Source organism: Populus alba, chromosome 2 (genome assembly GCF_005239225.2).
Source record: "Populus alba chromosome 2, ASM523922v2, whole genome shotgun sequence".
Taxonomy (NCBI): Eukaryota; Viridiplantae; Streptophyta; class Magnoliopsida; order Malpighiales; family Salicaceae; genus Populus; species Populus alba.
The window spans coordinates 4353786-4373030 of NC_133285.1; the positions used below are offsets into that span (position 1 = coordinate 4353786).

The following is a 19245-nucleotide window of genomic DNA, read 5'->3' on the forward strand; positions in this document are numbered from 1 at the left end:
TTCAGGATTATGAATAAGTATGCTGGATTCAAATTTGTGAGTTTAGATGCTGGTATGCTACTCTGGATGAAAATTGAGTGGGAAGTGTAGAAGAATCAAGGCACGAACTTCAAGATTCCCATACCATAAGGTAAAGGCGAAATAACCAAGTTATTCAAGATGCAAACATCAGAATTTCTACCTGTCAGTAAGAACAATTAGACATTTTCATGAACAATTAGCTTAAAGTTTGATGTTTTCCTGGAGCAATGATTCATCCCTTGAATTTCATAGTTACACACATAGCAATTATGAAAAAATGACAGTATAATTGAAGTGAAAAAAAATTGTATGAAGAGAAAAATGTACCTGGAGAGCAAAATTAGCACCACTCTATAGGAAGCTTCCTCAATTTACTCATATACATTGAAGATTAATGGAAAAACTTAAAATGAAAGCAAAAGTCTAAAAAATGCTGTTTTTCTTTGTATATACTTGTCATTGGTGCTTTTGGGACAGGGCATCATTCTCTGTCGAAGACGATCCTAATTGATGCATCAGGGGATATACAGGGCTAAATTCCTTGTCTCCTCTTGATCTAACCTTTGCGGCATAATCATCTAAAGTTGCTTTGATACCTTTCCAAATCTGATCCTCCCCTTGAGAATCCAGCCACAGTGAATACTGCATAGGTGTAAGCCTGTTCCTTTGCAGTGGTGACTCCAATTCATCAGGGCCTCGGGTGTAAAGGTGGTGAAGTACAACACTTGGTGGCAGATCTTGAAGGAGAGGAGATCCTCCCAACTGAGATGTCTCCAGGAAAATAAGGGGCCGGAATGCTCGGAGTGCCCGGTATGGTGGTCCAAGTTGTTCTACTGGGAACAAACTCTGGCCTACAGTTAGCTCCAGCTCAGCCATGTCTCTAGCCATCCTCAGTTTCCCTGATTCTGAAAGGGGTCGGACAAGAGATGCATGTCTGATAAAGAATATCAAAACCCGTGATACCATACTTCTCACAAGCTGGGTGCATATAGTTTCTGTCCCTGCTATTGTAGCCCTTGCTGAAGGTAAGAGCCTCGACAAAAACTCAGTGCGAAAGTGAAGAATGCACTTCTGCAAATCCTCCATGTAAGGTGAAGCATTGTTGTCCATTGCAGCATCCATACCATGAGCACCAAAGTTATGATCGTGAATTTGCAGGATGCATGTCTCAAGACGGTCAATCATTGCTTTGAACAGGGGTGTCACTGAGTCACGAGCTACCCCATATATTGCACCCAGAGAAGGAGACAACACATCCGCGGCGATAAAGGGCATCCCAGCAATCATAGATGATATCCGCGTATGGATTTCTTGTAAATGCTGGCACAAAGCAAAGTTCTTGACTTGTGCGGCAGTTGCAGGACCTGTAATTTGGCGTGCCTCATGACCAGCAGATATCTGAAATTTCAATGCAGTTTTTTAAATATATGAAAGGAATTCTCCTCTATAAAAAAATCATGAGAAAACTAACCCTTCAGAAAATCCAATTACATCCACTTTGGAAAATCTTCATTGCTATATATTATTTTTTAAGGCCTAGCCACAGAAGGAGATCCATGACATGGTCCAGCAACATGATCAAATGAAAACAAGAGTGAAAGAAGTTTCCAGCATGCAAGTTACTCTGTCCTCAAGTTCCAACATTGGAAATTTATCATAATCGAACAGAAAACACCACAAGATATGAAGAAACCACTAGCGTTAAATAACCAGATTTGGATAGCATACTACTAAAACTATGAAAACAGTTGCTTTACTTGAACCAAGATTTCTGAGCATGAAAAGCTAGTAAATATGACCATACCAGGAATTAACCATTTGTTCACCCTTTGAATAGAAGGACAATTACAATTAACAAGTAACAATCTAACACAACAGATAAAAGATGATGATTTTATGAGAAAATCTAAATCAGAAGACCAAACTACACAAACACAACATGAAAAATTGATCAACCATCAGATTCTGGGGTCCATGATCGGAATCCACAGTGGACTCTGAGATGTGATAGCATTTCTTGAAGCTGTGCTCTTGTAGTTCGGTTTAAGTTGTTTAGCATTGTGATACTTTTACAAGAACACATGACCTATAATTTTATTTAAGAAAAAGGGAAAAAGAAGGAAAGAAAACATCAAATTACTGGATTGAGTAAACGCTCAAGTAAGATATGATGTTGGATTGTTTTTATGTATTATAGAGGGGACGATGCCATGTATATAAGCACGTTAAACCAGAAAATTAAGAACACTTGATGGAGAAACCTGAGCCAACAAACCAAAACACTGTTTGTTTTACCAAATTACCTGGTATTCAGTACGTCCTGCAAGCAGGAGCAAAACCTTGCCAATTTCACGCAATACAAGAAGAGTCAAATGCCCATCCAATTGAACTGCTTCAACCTCTTCCTGGATACGGGAGAGAATTCTTGAGACTTGTTCTTTGGAAGGAACACTTCCACGGCTGGAAACTGGGAAAACAGTGTTCACAAGATCTGAAAGGCGACTTAAGCACAGAGCCAGAAAAGATGTCTGGAATATTTCAATGGCAGCAGCCATCTGTGCCTTTCCTTCCAAAGTTATAGCTGGTAAAACCCCTTTGACATCTGTATCACGTGAGATTCTTTCAAGTAGATTCTCTATCAAGGAGAGGAGTTTAGGATAGCCCATGGTAAATATCTCCTTAACAAAACTTGATGCGGTGAAAGCAGACTTCATTTGGCTTGCAAAAGCCTTCACAAGTGCCTCCCAAACTCGGTCTGTTAGCATGGGATCACCATCCTACAAGAATATCAGCTTATTGTTAGCACAGAAAGAGGGGAAAAGTAAAGCAGCAGAAAATCAAGTAGCAATCGTAGGTACACAATCCGCAGAAATAACCCCACCCCCCACCCAAAAATAAAAAGCATAAGCATGACAATGTTTCTTTCTTGAATTTTTTTATGGCCCAGGAAAGCAACCAAAACACAGGAAACCATCAACAATGACTTGAACTACTCAGGAAGCTTTTATATGGCATGAGCCAGAAAACAAAGCACATATAATTGCTAAATTTATTATTGAAAAACACCAAGAAACATAAACGAGTTTTGACTATAGATTGCTAATCCACTGAATTGCTAGATCAAGTGGGATGGTCCGTAGCTTCACATGATTTGGATCTGTCCATTATACGCCTACTACCTCCATGCAATAGCATTTCTTTCTAGATATCAGATTGTGCTAACCTGCTATCCAAGAACATTTAGTTCTGTTATATTCAAAAGTTGAAGATCAAAGACTTCGTTTAATGGTACAAAGATATGCACAGGTTATTACATGACAAACTAGTGCTATCAACTTCTAGTACAGGATCAACCCAAAACAGATGAATAACTAACCGCATTACAAGACCTAAACACTACAAACCAACTAAAACTCTGGTTAGCAGTTCACACGACAAAAGGTACCACATTCCAAAACCGAGGTGTATGCATTCATCTAAAAGCAGCAAACAAACCGAAACATTATGAAAACTAAAATAAATCCCTCTCACCTTAATAATCTCATCAAGCAACAAAACATGTGTAAATGGATCCCTCTTCTTGGACAACACTCTCTGCAAATGCCAAATAGCAACAACAATAGAATGCAATCTATCCATACAATTCCCCATTCTCTGCCAGAGTCCCTCCCTTGCTTTCGCCCCTCCTCCAATCTGTGGAGTCCCACTCCCTCTTATCCCTCCTGGACCAAAACCACCGCCACCACTCGTAGAAATAGCCTTCATATCCAATGCCAAACCCACACTCTTTACTCCCATTCCCCTATACTTATTCACCAATTGCTCCACAGTCACCTTCAACTCTCCTAAATTATAGAAAACTTGCAACCCAGTTCCCACTTCTGCCTGATTCAATCCTTCCATTCCTCTCTCTAATACTTTCATTGCTTCGCTTCGCAGTTTTTCCCCAGTTTCTTTAACCCAACTGAGCTCTTCATCAACCACGTCGATTTCTCTCAAATCAAACTCATCACACATTGTCAAGATCTCGCGATGCAATTGCGCCGCCTTGGCAAGATCCAATTTTTCAGGCTCTGATTCTGATGCAGATATTAAATCTCGAAGCTTTTTCGACGACCTCAGCGCGCGAGTCGTGTGCTGTAACGCTTGGATGGTTCGATGCAAGTTGGAAAGCTGAATAGTTTTTGGCTGAATAGAATTATGGGGATCGGAAAGCTCGGATCGAACGCGGCGGACGGAGGACTGGAGAGAGGAGACGGCGGATCGGATGGTGGAGAGGGAGAGTTCAGCGTCTTTAAGGGAGGAGAGTTGGTGGAGGAGGTGGGAATGGCGGGAAAGGACTTCGGAACGGAGTTGGGATTCGAGGGAGCGAATGGCATGGTGGAGGTGTTCGGCGGTGGAAGCAGGGGAACCGGAGGAGAGGGCAGCGGAGGAGAAGGAAGTGGATGAGAAGGAGGAGGAGAGGAATGGGGAGAGAATTGGGTCTTTGGCAAGAGAGTCTAAAGGGGAAGGTGATGGGTTTGTGGTGGTTGAGAATGGCGGAGGAGGAGAGGACGAAGAAGGGGTTTTGAAAGTGGAGAGGCGATGAAGGGGGGAAGAAGAGGAAGAATGTGAAGGAGAAGCGGTGGTGTTTATGGAGGGGAGTTGGGATCTTTGAAGTGTTGCTGCTGGTGAAGCCATTTTTCTTTTCTTTATGGTTTGGTTTCGATTTGATTTCAGGGGGTAGAGAGCATTTCTTCTGGTGGCAGTCGGAAGTAGGAACTTTTTAGACATGAGCTACACCCGAAGGAAAAAAAAAAATAGAAGAGGGCAATTTGATCCCTCAAGTATTACCTGTGTCTTAATTGAGTCCTGGGTAATTTTAAATTCGGCCGATATTAAGCATACTTGTATTAATTTGTCGAGTTAATAATATTTTTAGTGCGTAATTTTTCTATTTAAGTATACTAACTTTTATTTTTTTTCTATCTAAATAAATAAATTTTCAATTTTTTTCTAATCAAATATTTATGTTGGATTCTATTAATTATATGTCAGGTGGTCGCCACGTGTACATGAAGATTTTACTTTATTCTCAATTGAGTCTAGGTGCTTTATTCCTCTTCTTTTTCTACTTTTATTTTTTTTTCAAATATTTGTATTTTCATTTTTTTTATTAGTTGAGTGTTTTTAAAATTTGGCTAACAATTTTTGGATCAAGTTAAATATAATTTAAAAAACAGTGTCAGTAATTTAACAGAAATGCTTGATTACAAAAAAAATTGAAAATCTACACACTCAAATAGCAAAAATAAATGTTGATACACTCAAATAAAAAAAAATAAAAAAGTATGCATACCGAAAATATCATTAGCTCTTAATTTTACCGAGAAGGTGAGTACAGATTCAGATCAAGGGAAGAAATAATGAATGGATAGAAAAAACAACGAGCTAGCCATTGATTACTCATATGTGGCAGCCACAGCAGAGATAGAAGAAGCAGAGAGTGGAAGCAAGAACAGCAGCTTCAACTACATACAGAACCTTGAAGACCAAATTGTCTATTATGTTCAAGTGAAAATCAAGACCACGTTTCCATTTGATACCAGAGAATTTCCATGGATACGACCGATCCTTCCCCGTCGTCACCTTCTTCGATGGCCCTGTCTTCTTTGCCATTGCAGACACAAAAAACAAAACCTTGCTCTCTCTTTCTCTGTCTCTGTCTCTGTCTCTGGGTATGTGTTGCCTCTGTTCTGTCGTGTATATAAAGTGGCTGCCTTGCTCTGTTTCGGACAACAAGAACAAAAAAAGACGGGATTTTGCTGGCCTAGGTTGGATTGAGGAGGGTGTTCTGGGAAATTAAAGGGATTTGATGGAAGAATCTTGTAGTGGAAAATGGTGATTTCGGTCTTTCCAGCTAGCAAAGACAGGATCCAATACTCCTCTCTGTTTTATTACACTTTTCTTTTTCTTTTTCTTTTTTGTTTTGACTAAGCGATGTTTGAAAATGTGGGCAATAATTGTTTTTTATATTAAAATAATAAAAATAAATAAATATTTTGAAAGCATTGTTTGGGACGTAATTCCAAATATTCCGTAGACGATTTGAAGTGGTGGTTTCTGTTTCCACCATTTGGTCAAGAGTTCTGCAACGGCTAGTTCTCAGAAAGAGAGGGAAATGGATGCTAATACACAGCTCTATTTTTTGGAAGAGTCGGTCCAAGGTGGTTTGGGCTCTTAACAAGTGGAGATCCTAAGAGGGTGTTTGCTGCCCATTCTGGCGGCTCACGACTGAGATGGAGGCATCAACAAGATAAAACTGAGGGTTGTCTTTTTGGTGCTGTGGCTTGAGTGTTTTTTATTTGATAAAACTGAGGGGTTTTTTTAATATATTTTTTGATAATTTTAATATATTCTTGAAGATTTAAAATCATCAATGGTATTAAAACTATAAAAAATCTAAAAAAAAAAACTTTAAACGACAACCCAAACGGGTATTTGTAGCTTAAGGAGAAATGACAAGTGAAATAATGGTAATCTAGATATATAATTGTGTTTGACATGAATTATGAATCTCAATTTAGCATGGGACAAATTACTCCATGATCAATTGAATCCCTAACTTTTTTATTTTTATTTTATTGGTCTCATCCTAACTGTGATTGATACAAGATACCATTTATACGCCCGAGCACCACTTGTTAGTGACCGTCAAGAGCAACTATTTATTTATCATGTGATCTTCTCGGATCAACATTCAGAGGATTGTCTAAAAACTATGTTCAGCAAAGGGATAGCATGCGGTTCAATTATTAATTTACAGAGTTCATTGTTTTTTTTTTTATGGTTATTTTTTATGAAAAAAAAAAATTTTGTTTTTTTGTTATTTTATTTTCTTTTGATATTTTATATTTATATAGTATGTTTTGATATATTTTATGTGAGTTTGTCTCAAAACCAATGTTGTTTTTTTTTTTTTTTTTCTTCAATATCATCATTTAATATTTGATTGATTAAGAATTGAATTTTGTAATTTTTTTCAATTTGCTTTATATTATTTTATCTTAGTTTTATGATTAGGTTGCAGAAATGTGGTAAGTTAACCTAAATTGATTAATATATTGTTGTTTAATTTTATTTTTATTTTAAAAATATATATTTTGATTTCTCATAAGTCAAACTATGTTTTTAAAAAATTTGAAAATTTTTTATTTTTTTATTACTTTGAATTAATATTTTTTTAGTGTTTTTAAATCATTTTGATGTGAATGTTAACTAAATCATATTGAGTCAAACATTGTATGGTTTAAAAGATACTAAAAAAACATGTTAGAAACTCCCATATATTTTTTCAGGTTTAGAAATTTTTTTTAATCCAAATCATAGCATAGGACGACTCGTATTTATCTAGTAATAACTAAATGCAAAAGAATGTTCATAAGTAAAAAACCATGAATCTCAATTTAGTTAGGAATATATTACTCCGTCATCAACTGAATCCCTTGCTTTTTTTATCTTATCAATTTTACTCTTATTGTAATTAAAAAAAATGTTAAATGATGAAAATAAAAAAAAAAATCTAGGTTAACTTATTAAACTAACAACTTGAATCACAAGACTATGATAATCTTTCATAAAAAAAACAAATAAAAAAGTAGCGAAAGCTCAATTTTCAATACATTCAATGTTGAATGTCGAAATCAATAAAAAAAAACTTAACCCATGAGACTAGGATAGCTCTATGAAAAGAAAATTTCAAAAAAACTACGAAGCTCAATTCCCAAATTAATATTGAATTATAAAAAATTAATAAAAAAAGAAGAAGAAGATTAAGTTGTTGGAGGGTGAAAATAAAAAAAAATGAATCGAGTCAACTTGAGTTAATATGTTAAGCCCATATGAATCGAATCAGAAGATCGTAATAACCTCATGAAAAATAAATTAAAAAAAATTATGAAGTCTAGTTAAAAAAATACTCAAATTAAAAATGGACAAAAAATGAACAGGATTAACTCGAACAACCTGTTAACCCACAATTCGGGTCATAATTTCGAAGATAATCTCATGGAAAGAAAAAAAAATATAAAGTTCAATTTTCAAATCAATTTTTTAAATGATGAAAATAAAAAAATCTACTAGAAAAAAATGGCTTTAAAAAAAATTAACTTGAGTGAATCCAAATTAACTTATTAAAATATGATATGAGTTATGAAATTAAAAAATAAATTAAAAAAATATATAATATATTCACTTACAATGAATCTAAATATTAAAGGTTTAAAATTAATAAAAAATAAACTAAATTCATAGAATCAGTACATGACCAACCAAAAAAAATATTTTTTAAAAAAATAATTAAGTATTAAATAATAAATTTAAAAAACAAAATAAAAACAAAAAATCAAGGCTGAAGATGGGTACTTTCAGAAAACAAACAAAAAAAATTAAAATGAATAGTATTCTGTGTGCTTCCTCGTAACCACAAACATTAAAGACAAACTCTCCATGTAGAAACTAAGAAATCCGATAGGCCCTGATTTTCTAGGATTCCTGTTGACGCGTGGCCTCTTATCACACGTCCTTATTACACATACATGGCCTCTTCGAGTCAACAAGACAATAATAGATGCCAAATGCCCCGAGTCATTTTCACTCTTCTTCTGCCAAAAACTTGAATCGATGTACCTCAAACTTCTGTACATTGTCAAAGCAGTTATTATTGACATTAATCATATCAAGGGTTGACTATTTTCAGGATTTCGAGCGTTTTTTTTTTATCTATCACGAGTGGCTGTAGCACCTGGCAGCAGATTTTCGAAGCCTCGGAGGAAGAAACTCGTTGCACCACGAGAAAGATGGTGAAAGGAAGCAAACGTTTTGCATGTACTCGAAGAAAATGAAAGATCTGCATTTTCATCTTCCACGTACCTTTCTACTATCTCATGGACACGTTCATCTGCCCCGTGCTTGGCTTCTTGTAATTAATCCACGGTAGCTGTTCATGACACCAACTAGGACCGTATATACATTAAAGACAGCAATGGATTTTGACGCAAGTTTGAGACCCTGAAAAATCACAGGCAAGAGAGAGAGAGAGAGAGAGAGAGAGAGAGAGAGAGAGAGAGAGGTACTGCTACTTTCTCGAGGCTAATTTGAGCAGAGTTATCGAGATGGGCAGTGACGAACACCGCGTTCAAAGTAGGGACAAAAAAAATCGAGAGATTGGACGACTGGTTGCATCTCTTGCTTTTCTTTTAGTCATCGCTGCCGAGGAAGGGTCAATGTTACCTTTGCTAAATATTTTGAACAGCTGGTAATCAACGATGCAGATTTTGCAAGCAATCTCTATCTGTACATTTATTTTTGGAGCAAAACTTGTCGGCAGAACTTGACCCGCAGGGCATCACTTCGGAGCATAACTTCTTTAATCGTGCTGATTTTAAAAGTTAATTTTAAAAATAAAAAAAATATTATTTTAATATATATTCAAATAAAAAATAACCATCATCACTGTAAGCACACCGTAATGTTTAGAATTTATAGTCGAATTAAAACAGTCCAGTGCAGATATGTTTTTTCACCAAAAAAAAAGATGGTGTTGGGTAACGAATATTGCAGTCTTTTACTCACCACTCGAACCAATTTAAATACATGATAATCAAGATTGCGTGCTTGCATTCTCAATCTTTTGAAAATCTTATGTTATTTGGTAACTATAATTTTATCAAGTTTTTATTTTCTCGACCACGATATTTATCCATATTACTTATATTAGTTCTCAAAAAAGGTAACATAAAACTTTAAAGGATTTATGACCTACTGTTAAGGAGTTATATTCTATTTTTATTTTTATTTTAAATTCTAGATGATGTGAGAGTGTGTTTTTTCTATTCGAGGGAAAAAAAATAAAATAGGACTGTACTGGTTAATTAATGTACAATTAAAAAAGCTTAATTATTAAAATGTAAATACTATAAATTCTAAAGAGTAAAATAACTCTCTTGAATAGGCCTAAATCTATAAAATGATGCTATTTGTTTTTGTATTTAAAAAAAAATAATTTTTTTTTATTTTTAATAAATATTATTTAATATTTTTAAATTATTTTGATATGCTGATATTAAAAATAATTTTTTTAAAATAAAAAAATATTATTTAATATATTTTTAAATAAAAAATATTTTAAAAATAATTATAATTACAACTACACTTTTAGATGCTTACACGGTAAAAAAAAAAAACACATTCTTTGATGAGCAACCATCACGTTACATTTGTCTTTGTGGATGGTTGCGTTAAAAAAGCTTTTACTTTGATTATGATTTTTTAAAATTATTTGGTTATAAAAAAATATATGTGAAGTTCATCTTAAATTTTAATAAAAATTATAAACTTCTAATTTTTCTTAAATCTATGTTTACTGCAATGCTAAATACATGCCACTCTTGTTTGAGATTGGGATTCAAATAGAAATCGGTAAAAAGTTTAATTTTTATTTCTGTTTAAAATTATTTTTAAAAAATAAAAAAAAAATATTATTTTAATATATTTTTTAAATAATGTTTTTTTAAAAAAACACGCACGATTGCTAAAGCTTTCTGGGCAGCGCCGGCAGAGTAACATGGGCGCAAGCGGGGAGTAAGGAAGATACCACGTTACTACTCGTAGATCAGGCCAACAAAACCTCGCCAAGGAACTCACAAGCCACTAGGTGCTGAAACTTGAAAGACCCAACGAAAAAAGAGAACTATTTCACAGCAGCAGCGAAGCCAGGCTAGGCAAGCAACTAATAGAGCATGCCAGAGGTCAAACCCAAAAACAGGAGGAGCAAATCAACAGATTACAGATCCTCTGTCGTTGTCTCTCCGTACACCTCATTATCATCGTTTCCTAGGTAACTTACTTCCTATATAAAACCCGCTCTTAAAAATTAACAACACAACCCCTTGTTTCCTTGTATCTCTCCTTAGCTCCTCCTCTCCTAGGTTTCCCCTCCTGCTGCGAGATTCCCTCCAGTTGCTCTAAATAAAATTAAAAACAAAGAATGAATATAGAATCAAACTGCTCCCCGTTGGACCTGCTTATTGTTAATATAGCACTTGCTTGCATCGATGGTGCTCTTGCTTGTATTGCATTTTCTCAGGTTTGTTTTCCCTTTTCGTCTTCTTCTTCTTCTTCTTCTTCTTCTTCTTCTTTGTGCATACCCTTTTGGTCTGTGTTATTATTGATGACATTGGAATTCACAATCTGAGCTTCTTTGATAACTGAAGCTAGTAGTAATGATGGGTTATTGATTCTGTTTGATTGAATGTACTTTGAATTGGGTTTGGATTGAACAAGGGAAAATGGGAGATTTTGCGTCGTGTTCGAATTTGAGGGATAAATTAAAAAATAAATAAATAAAAGATTTTGGTATCGGAATATATTGTTTTTCTTTCAAGATTCCCAATTCGTGATTCTTTAGATTCTGGGCAAATAGATACCAGTCAAAAGAAAATGTTGGAGTGGAGCTATGCTCACCAAGGTTTCTTTTTTCTTGGAAAAAACGAAAGTGCATTTAAATGTTGGAAATTGTTCTTGAATACATGATTTTGAATGGCCATAAATTTATCCTACGAAAGTTGCTGCTTGGATATGTGTGAGGACTATGCAGTGTGTACTTCCTTGGCAGGCAATCCATAGACCTGACATACTCACAAAAACTAATGAAGGGATTCGATCCGAGCTGGGATTTATCCAAAATGGCACTCTAACTAGGCGAGATGTGTGCATTAGATTTATCTCCATTATTAGTTTGAGCATGGTGTGTAATGGCATAATATGCTCTTGCACATACTTTTTATAAAATCCCGTTACATGTTATGTTTTTTATTTTTTCCCCTTTTATTTTATTCTATTTGTTCTTACATATTATAGCTATTTACCAGTTTACAAGGATCCATCTGCGAAATCAACAAACTGGATGGACACGCCAGAAAGTAAGCCCTATTTCCTTGCATTATGCTGAATCCATTTCTGTGAGGCAGCCCTAAAAAATATTGCATATCATTTTCTTCTCCCTTTTCTGGATTTTCACCTCATGCCGTGGCAGCCATCTCAGGGTTCTCTGCTACAGGAAGCTTCAAGCCATTTTTTCCTACGAAAATGAATGCAAAACTTGTTATTTTGTTATCATTTAGTGTGACTCATTAAGGATACTCATCTGGTGGCGGGGGTGTTAATTGCAGGTACTCCATCTCATGGTTGCCTCTTGCAACTTGGGTAAGTCCGAGGCATTACGGTTCAAACAGTGAAGATTTTTCTTTATCTTGGTATAGTGTTAAGTACAACGATGCTTCTGAATTCATGTTTTGTAAATCATGGTCATTTTAGCAATGGATTAATACGTGGAACAACAAGATTCATAAAAAAAGTAAGACGCCGCACCCTTCTACATTTATTGTCAATCATTTCAAAAGCCAGATGATTCCTGGAAAGAATAGCATCCTTTGAGCAATTTCACCATATTGTGCAAAGATTTGATAGGACCTGCATTTTCAACTCTTTTCTTTTTTCATCCGTTTCCAAATTACTTTGATCTTTCTTTTAAACTAAAATGATGTTTTAGCACAAGGTTTGGTCATGCTACCTTCTCTTCTTGCACATTCCAACGGATATTGGAACTGATGTTTTTTAAGTATGCTGTTTCATAACTTGTCTCTTTTTCTTAATTGTATGAACCTGATCATGATAAAATGGAAAATCACATCCGTAGAAGGAAATGTGCAATGTCTAGGCCATTTGGTGAAGTCATGATTACTAATTATGTTGATTTTTGAAATGTTTCAATTAGCTTTGAACTGATTAGTTTCCTGAATATCTTGAAATTATTTTTTTTGAGCACTTTTCCATCAAAACACCCTCGAGATTTCTGATTTTTCTTTTTAAAACCTTCTTTGAGGATTTTTCAACGGCTTCATACTTTGTCAGCAAAAGGGATCCCTTTGTCTTGGTGCTGAAATATGGAAGTATTAAGGTTTCGTGAACAAGTGCCTGATACTTTTCTGCAGAAGTAAATTAATCTTCTGGATTTTGATTTCTGTTTGGCAGGTTACTTCATCTACTTTATATCTACAGTTATTGCTACTTGTGATAGGTGGCCTTGCTGGTCTCATGCATGTGGTTTTATCCTCATGGGTAAGGTTTCCTCCAGGTTTTATCCTCATGCAGTTTTATTCCCGTCTATCTGTGTGGTCTTAAGAAACTTGTGAAATTTCATGCAGCATTTCCCAAAATTCTGTTCCTTGCGTCGTTTCTGCTTCTTCTATCTTTCTGGTAAGATTATTTAGGATCATTTAAAGCTTCATTCTTCTTTCTGGGCTAGGTTCTCTATTTTCGCTTGCTTTATCTGTAAGATAATGTATTCAGTCTTCTTGGTTCTCGTTTGGAGATCAAAGATGACTTTGCCTTTGTCCAACTCTAAGAGAAGATCAAAAAGTATAACGACAATGGAGGATGGATTTACAGCAGAAAGAAATGCTTTGATGTGGCTGTAATTAATCACTGGAGCCTGGAAGAGGCGATACTAATGTTATAGGAAGATATTATTTTCTAGGTGGCGGAAAAATACTGTAAGGCAACAAATACTTCTTTCGATAGTGTTTGATGGGTAGATTTGGTGGGATCAGGGTCCTGTCTATTATGTTTTACAGGAATGTGTAAGAGGAAGAAAGAAATAATGTTAAGAACAACAAAATTAGAGATTAATCAGATTAGGCAAATACATAAAACCTGGGAATTTGCAAACTGGTTCTTTCATGATAGACTGGATCAGTGGCAATATGTCATTTCTGCTTGAACTTCTTAGAACTTCCTCTTGTGATTAGTTGTTTATGTTCTGTAAAAAGAACATGCTGCTGTGGCTTGAACTGTGATGGAACAAAAACTCAATTTAGTTCACATATAGAACCAACCTCACCAAATTGAAGCACGGATTTATTATGTTCTTGCTTTGGTTCCTTAAGCTGATTTCTATTAATTGATGTCAACATGGTTATGTGTTTTTGATCTTATAGTTTAATTCTGGGAAACTTTGGTCTCTGGAGGTCTTAAAAGTTACATCTACAGATAACATAGTAGGTCATAATGTTAACATTGCAGGAAAACTTGAAGTTCACATGGTACCTTGCACATTATGAATTTGAATAGTGACACTAGTGTACAAATGTATGTGAAGATCATCTTCTTAGCATTTACCTCTATGAGACATTGTATCAAGAGTGGTATACTGTAATTTATGAGCCACATATATCTTTTTCATTGGTAATGATTTATAGGGTCGACCTTTGCCATCAGGCAAATGAAGAAGACGAAGACGAAGATGAAGAAGAAAATAGCTCTCAACAGCCTTTGTTGGAAAGTTCAAAGAATAAACCTGGTTCAATGAACACAGATAGTTTCTGGAGTTGCTGCTCATTCCGAGGCATTCATGTTGGTGGTCGTCAGAAATTTGTTATCACAGTACGGGAAATAGTTTTCCAGATTCTGTCATTTTTATGTTCATATTTCTTCTATCGATTCTGGAATATAATGGTTCTCTGTCTTTCTCTGATTTTTTAATTTTTTTTAATAAAGGTTGTCGTGTTGATCTTTTTCTTAATGCTGTCGTTTGCTGTGATAATCTGGATTGGAGTGGGAAAGAATCCAATTTGTTCTTCGGTAGCTGCCCGGGTATTAAATTCATCCCTTCTTGCTTATAATGCTTAGATAACAGCACAGGAAAATATTATAGCTTTTCACTTTAAAGGATTTAATTGTTGGTTCTTTAAATTTCTGGAAGTTGTGAATGAATTGTTCGCTTTCTGTGAATGCAGAAAAGCTGAAGTAAAATATATGTGACACACACACACATTTTATCTTCAGAGCTACAAGTTATTGTTAATTACCTTAACATACTGTGCAGGTCTATGTAGATTTTTTTGCCTCCGCAATCCTCATATTGGGAGGGGCTTTAGGCTGCTATGGTAAGTAACTGAAATATTTTTCCTTGTCAGCTAAATTTATTTGGAAATGCAATAGCATATTAAAATATATTACTGTTGGAGAAATATCCACTGTAAAAGAAATGTGACGTTTTCATGTATACTTCTGCTCAGCAAAATATTCTATTGATAAATTGTCTACAATAGATTCTGGAAGAGTAAATGTTAAATCACTAAATAAGTTTACTGGTTAGCTCCTTAACAATGCTTTCATTTTTTTTATTTCCTTTTTGCGAGAGCTTAGTTTCTCTGTTGTATACATTATCCTGTCCATTTTTATGCTGATTTTGAGTTAAATCTTGTGTATGAATAATATGGTATTGCTTTCTAGAGTCCACTTTTATCTTGCTTTCTCTCCTACTTCTTAACCAAATGACTGGATGGAAGGTAGATTTATTCAACTATTAAATAGAGGATACCAAAAACATATAGTTAAAAGGAGGAACTTCCAGCAAATGCTTGTTCGTGGCTATTAGAATTCACATGTGTAGAAGGATTTCGGTCAATGAATAGCTCTATTTATGCAAAGTGAAGAAGAATCATTGTTGTAGTCATCTCCAATGAGGGTTTTTCCATGGAGTATTTGTTTCCAGCCATCAGCCATGTAACTTTTCATGTTCACCTCTTATTTTTTATGCAAACATGTGTTCACGTGTGCGGCTGCATGATGCACAAGTGCACCAGCACGACCATTTTATTTAGGTTGATCAAGAGTTGCCATGAATGCTCCAATTATTGCATTTAATAAATCACATGGAACTTTAGAGAATTGAACGTTAGTTGAAATAAATGGAATTTAAACCTTTAACTTAATGTAGATTTTTCTCAAAAAAAATAAAATTAAGAAGAGGAGAACATAATAAAATAATCCCAGAATCTTGTGATAAAATAAGGGTACAAAGTACAGGTTGACCATCAATGGTGACCATACCAGAACCCTCTCCCCAAGCTCCTTTATAATGAGGCCTGGATTTGCTTCTTAAGTACTGTGACTGTCTGCAACCATGAGTTGTTTGCATTCGTGCATGTGTTTAAAATTTCAACTTATGTGTCTCTTTTACTTTGAAACTGTCTTTGTATTTTACATGGCATGCTAACATGAATGGTTTCATGTGTTGTTAACTATACAAGTTCATTCTTCTTTCTCTGGGCTATCCTTCACTGGTTGTTTTTCCAGGTCTTCTCCTATTTCTTAAATTGAGGAATGTAAGGTCTGAGACAGCTTCATCTGAGATGCGGAAGGTATTGTCTATGTGATTTGCCTTCTGTTATTGTTTTTGTTCAAGATATTTCTTTACCATAATGTCACCAATTATATTCTTATCCCTTTGAAGGTTATAATTTATAAAACATCTTGGCACTTCCTTTCTTTGCAAACTGGAAGAACTTGATTGTGTTTAGATTTTGTAAGATTTTCCATGATATGCAGGTTGCTGGTCTGGCAGTTGTCTCGGTTGTATGTTTTACGTCAAGTGCTGCAGTGGCTCTTCTTACAGATGTACCTGTAAGTGGTTGGTGGCTGTTATCAGTTCCTGCCTTGGAATGTACAATTTTTAATCTAATTTCCTGTGGCAGCTTCTATATGATTGGAGTGTGGAGAATAAAAATGAAGCAAAAACACTAGTTCTTCTAGTTTTTTACTATTTTATAGGTACTTCCTCCACCTTGTTTATGTTTGCTCTTCAGCATACCAAAAGATAAAGATTGCTTGTTTGATACAGTGAACTTTGACATGCTGTGAGCACCAAGTCCGTCTACTTGATTATCTAGCTCCATGTCTTCTAATACCAAACTTGATAGCAATAACTTGGGGCACCAAGGTTCAGATTAACTGAATGCCAAAAGGTGCTATTATGCCTTTGCTTTGAAACTAGAATTTACTTATGTTATGAATCTGTCACAAATGGAAGAAAGTTTGACAGTTGGAGAAGGGGGCCCAGCCTGGGATATTCATATGCATCATTATGATATTACACTTCTGGGCGTGGGATGATATCAGTTTGATACATTCATGCCAAACATGTAGAATTAAAGATTTGACTTCACGAGCCAGGTTGGCTCCTTTGAGAGATACTTACCTTAATAACCAAAAAATTGAAGTAACCTATGGTTTGATAGGTTTTAATTGATAAAATCAATGTCATTGTATAATTCATTTAATGTCATTTACTTTTTCCTCAGTTCTTGATTTTTAGGGAGTATGGTCATAATTTTTTCAATTATGCAGGCAAAACTAACTTTTATTCAGCTGATTGGCATGTGTTATTGTAAATTTGTGAGCAACATGTCTATTATTGCTATAAGATTGTTGTTTTCAGGTTCGTCGGTGCCCTCAGCCTTTGTATTATGGGCCATGAGAGAATTGCCAACCCCAATTACAATTACACAAGCACAATCAAGAGCAGTAACTTTTTTTTGTTACGGGGCAGAGGGAACACAAAATCCTCGTCACTGGGTTGCTGCTACAACTTCAAATAATCAGGTTTCTTCGTCTTTTATATTTTTTTTTAAATAATTTCCTCGAGCCCATTTAGGTGTTGACTTTAAACAGCATTTCTGAGTTGGAAATTTGAAATTTTCAGAAAATTCAACTAGAAAATCCTTATTATGGCATATTGGACATTGGTTAGGAATCCATGCCTAGCACTATTGCTTTCACTACCTAAGAGTCTGATAGAGAACAGGTGCCAAACACAAAAGTCAAGCTACAAACCTTGTGCATCGTCTTATACGATGATGTTGTAAAATATATAAGCATGTCTTCCATTTTAAGCTAAAAGTCCACTCTAGGTGCTTGTACACCATAAGAGGGAAGTTTTCCCATCGAAGTGTCTATGAGTAGGCTTTGAATCGCCAAAACTAGGAATATCATATCGGGCACATCATAATAACAAGGAAGGTTTCTTCTTTGTCACCCTCGTATTCCTTGCTTGCATCACGGTAATCACGGTGCTTTTGCGATGAACTTGTGATTGCCGCAATTACTTTCCCATTACATTTTACCTGTGCATGGAACTGTACCAAATATACTAAAAGTCCCTCTCTGCGATTTCATTGCAGGTGTCAAAAGCAAGTCCAATATAAGCATCATTACCAGATTCCGTGCTAAAGAATGCGGAAAGTATAGAAAGCTATATTTGTTACGAGTGGAAGTGCAATTGTGCAATATGACGAGCCAGCAGCTTCCTTGCTCTTCACGTTGAAATTACTTCCACTCTTGGTTAGGTATCAAATTTTGACATCAATGATTGTACATAACTTTTAATATAGCAAGCGAGAATAACGTTTTGGCTAACGAGAATTTCCACTTTCTTACCATCTCCTTGGAAAACTCGCCATAGAAGGTCTCTATGAAATGATTGTACAATTATATTGCTAGAATGGTTTGCAGGCTTTGTGATGCCTGGGTCGGCTCTGGTTTCTTCCCAGGAACAGCTATCGACATGGTGTTACGCCATTTTCTGTGAACACAAAAAAGTTAATAATGTCTATTGATAAATTAACCAATCTTCTACATGCACGGCTCTCTCCCCCTTGCCAGAATCATATAATAGTAGGATATATAAATTTAACAAGGAGACGGTGACTCAATGGTTCAGTCCACGCATTCTCAAAACTTCATCAATAACTTTTGTACTTTTTCACTTGATCTTATAGCTTCTTGCCCATTGAATATTCAACTTAATTGACCCCACAAGATGCCAGTCTTGAGGGGCAGAAAGGTTACATGTGCCTCCTGCAATTTCTCACTTTCTTGGTTTTGCTTCATTTTTTTATGAATTTCACAAGCACAAGATTAAGATTTCAAGCGAGAAAAAAAAAAGATATTGGGAAAGGGCAAGATGTTTAATGGAGCTAAATCAAGGATCAAAGAATTATTTAAAGATAGCTAGAGGAGGAGGCTAAATCCAAGAAAAAAAAGGAAAAGAAGGGCGGCTTCTTTCACTAATACACTCGTGTAAAGACTCCACCAAACAAAATTATATCGCGTTTTTCGAGCCCAGAGAAAAATTATCCTCAGCATGCTTGTATAATGTTCGATTTTCCATATTTATATGAGGCCACAAATATCATAGATCGATCTTACATGACGAGGGAGATGAGCCAGAGTTTTGAAGTGAAAATTTAAAGTGTAAGGACTAAAAATAACCATTCCAAAACGCCAAGGACCGGACCGCTAATAATTCTCTGCATTCTAAAATTCCTAACGTTCCATTTTTTT

At 35.3% G+C, this 19245-nt stretch overlaps 2 protein-coding genes across 5 annotated transcripts; one reads left to right on the plus strand and one right to left on the minus strand.

Moving 5' to 3' along the window:
• Positions 1-326: 326 nt before the first annotated feature.
• Positions 327-4851, minus strand: LOC118049276 (conserved oligomeric Golgi complex subunit 5). Its single transcript, XM_035059222.2, has 3 exons — positions 3553-4851; positions 2325-2798; positions 327-1419 (listed from the first exon to the last, which is right to left on the minus strand). The coding sequence occupies exons 1-3, from the start codon at positions 4792-4794 to the stop codon at positions 478-480; spliced, it is 2658 nt and encodes an 885-aa protein (XP_034915113.1). The 5' UTR covers positions 4795-4851; the 3' UTR covers positions 327-477.
• Positions 4852-10590: 5739 nt separating this feature from the next.
• On the plus strand, positions 10591-18449 carry LOC118049191 (protein TOM THREE HOMOLOG 1). Of its 4 annotated transcripts, none has more exons than XM_073407695.1 (14): positions 10591-11146; positions 11931-11981; positions 12231-12264; positions 12376-12415; positions 13093-13179; positions 13266-13317; positions 14319-14502; positions 14617-14712; positions 14945-15005; positions 16201-16265; positions 16453-16527; positions 16599-16674; positions 17342-17505; positions 18084-18449. In XM_073407695.1, exons 1-14 carry the CDS (start codon positions 11115-11117, stop codon positions 18105-18107), a joined length of 1041 nt encoding a protein of 346 aa, XP_073263796.1. In that variant the 5' UTR covers positions 10591-11114; the 3' UTR covers positions 18108-18449. The 4 variants fall into 4 exon arrangements, 3 of the variants coding, with proteins under 3 accessions (XP_073263796.1, XP_073263795.1, XP_034915013.1); XM_073407694.1 differs by having other exon boundaries at positions 10591-10897; XR_012169249.1 differs by lacking the exon at positions 16599-16674 and having other exon boundaries at positions 10591-10897.
• Positions 18450-19245: the final 796 nt, after the last annotated feature.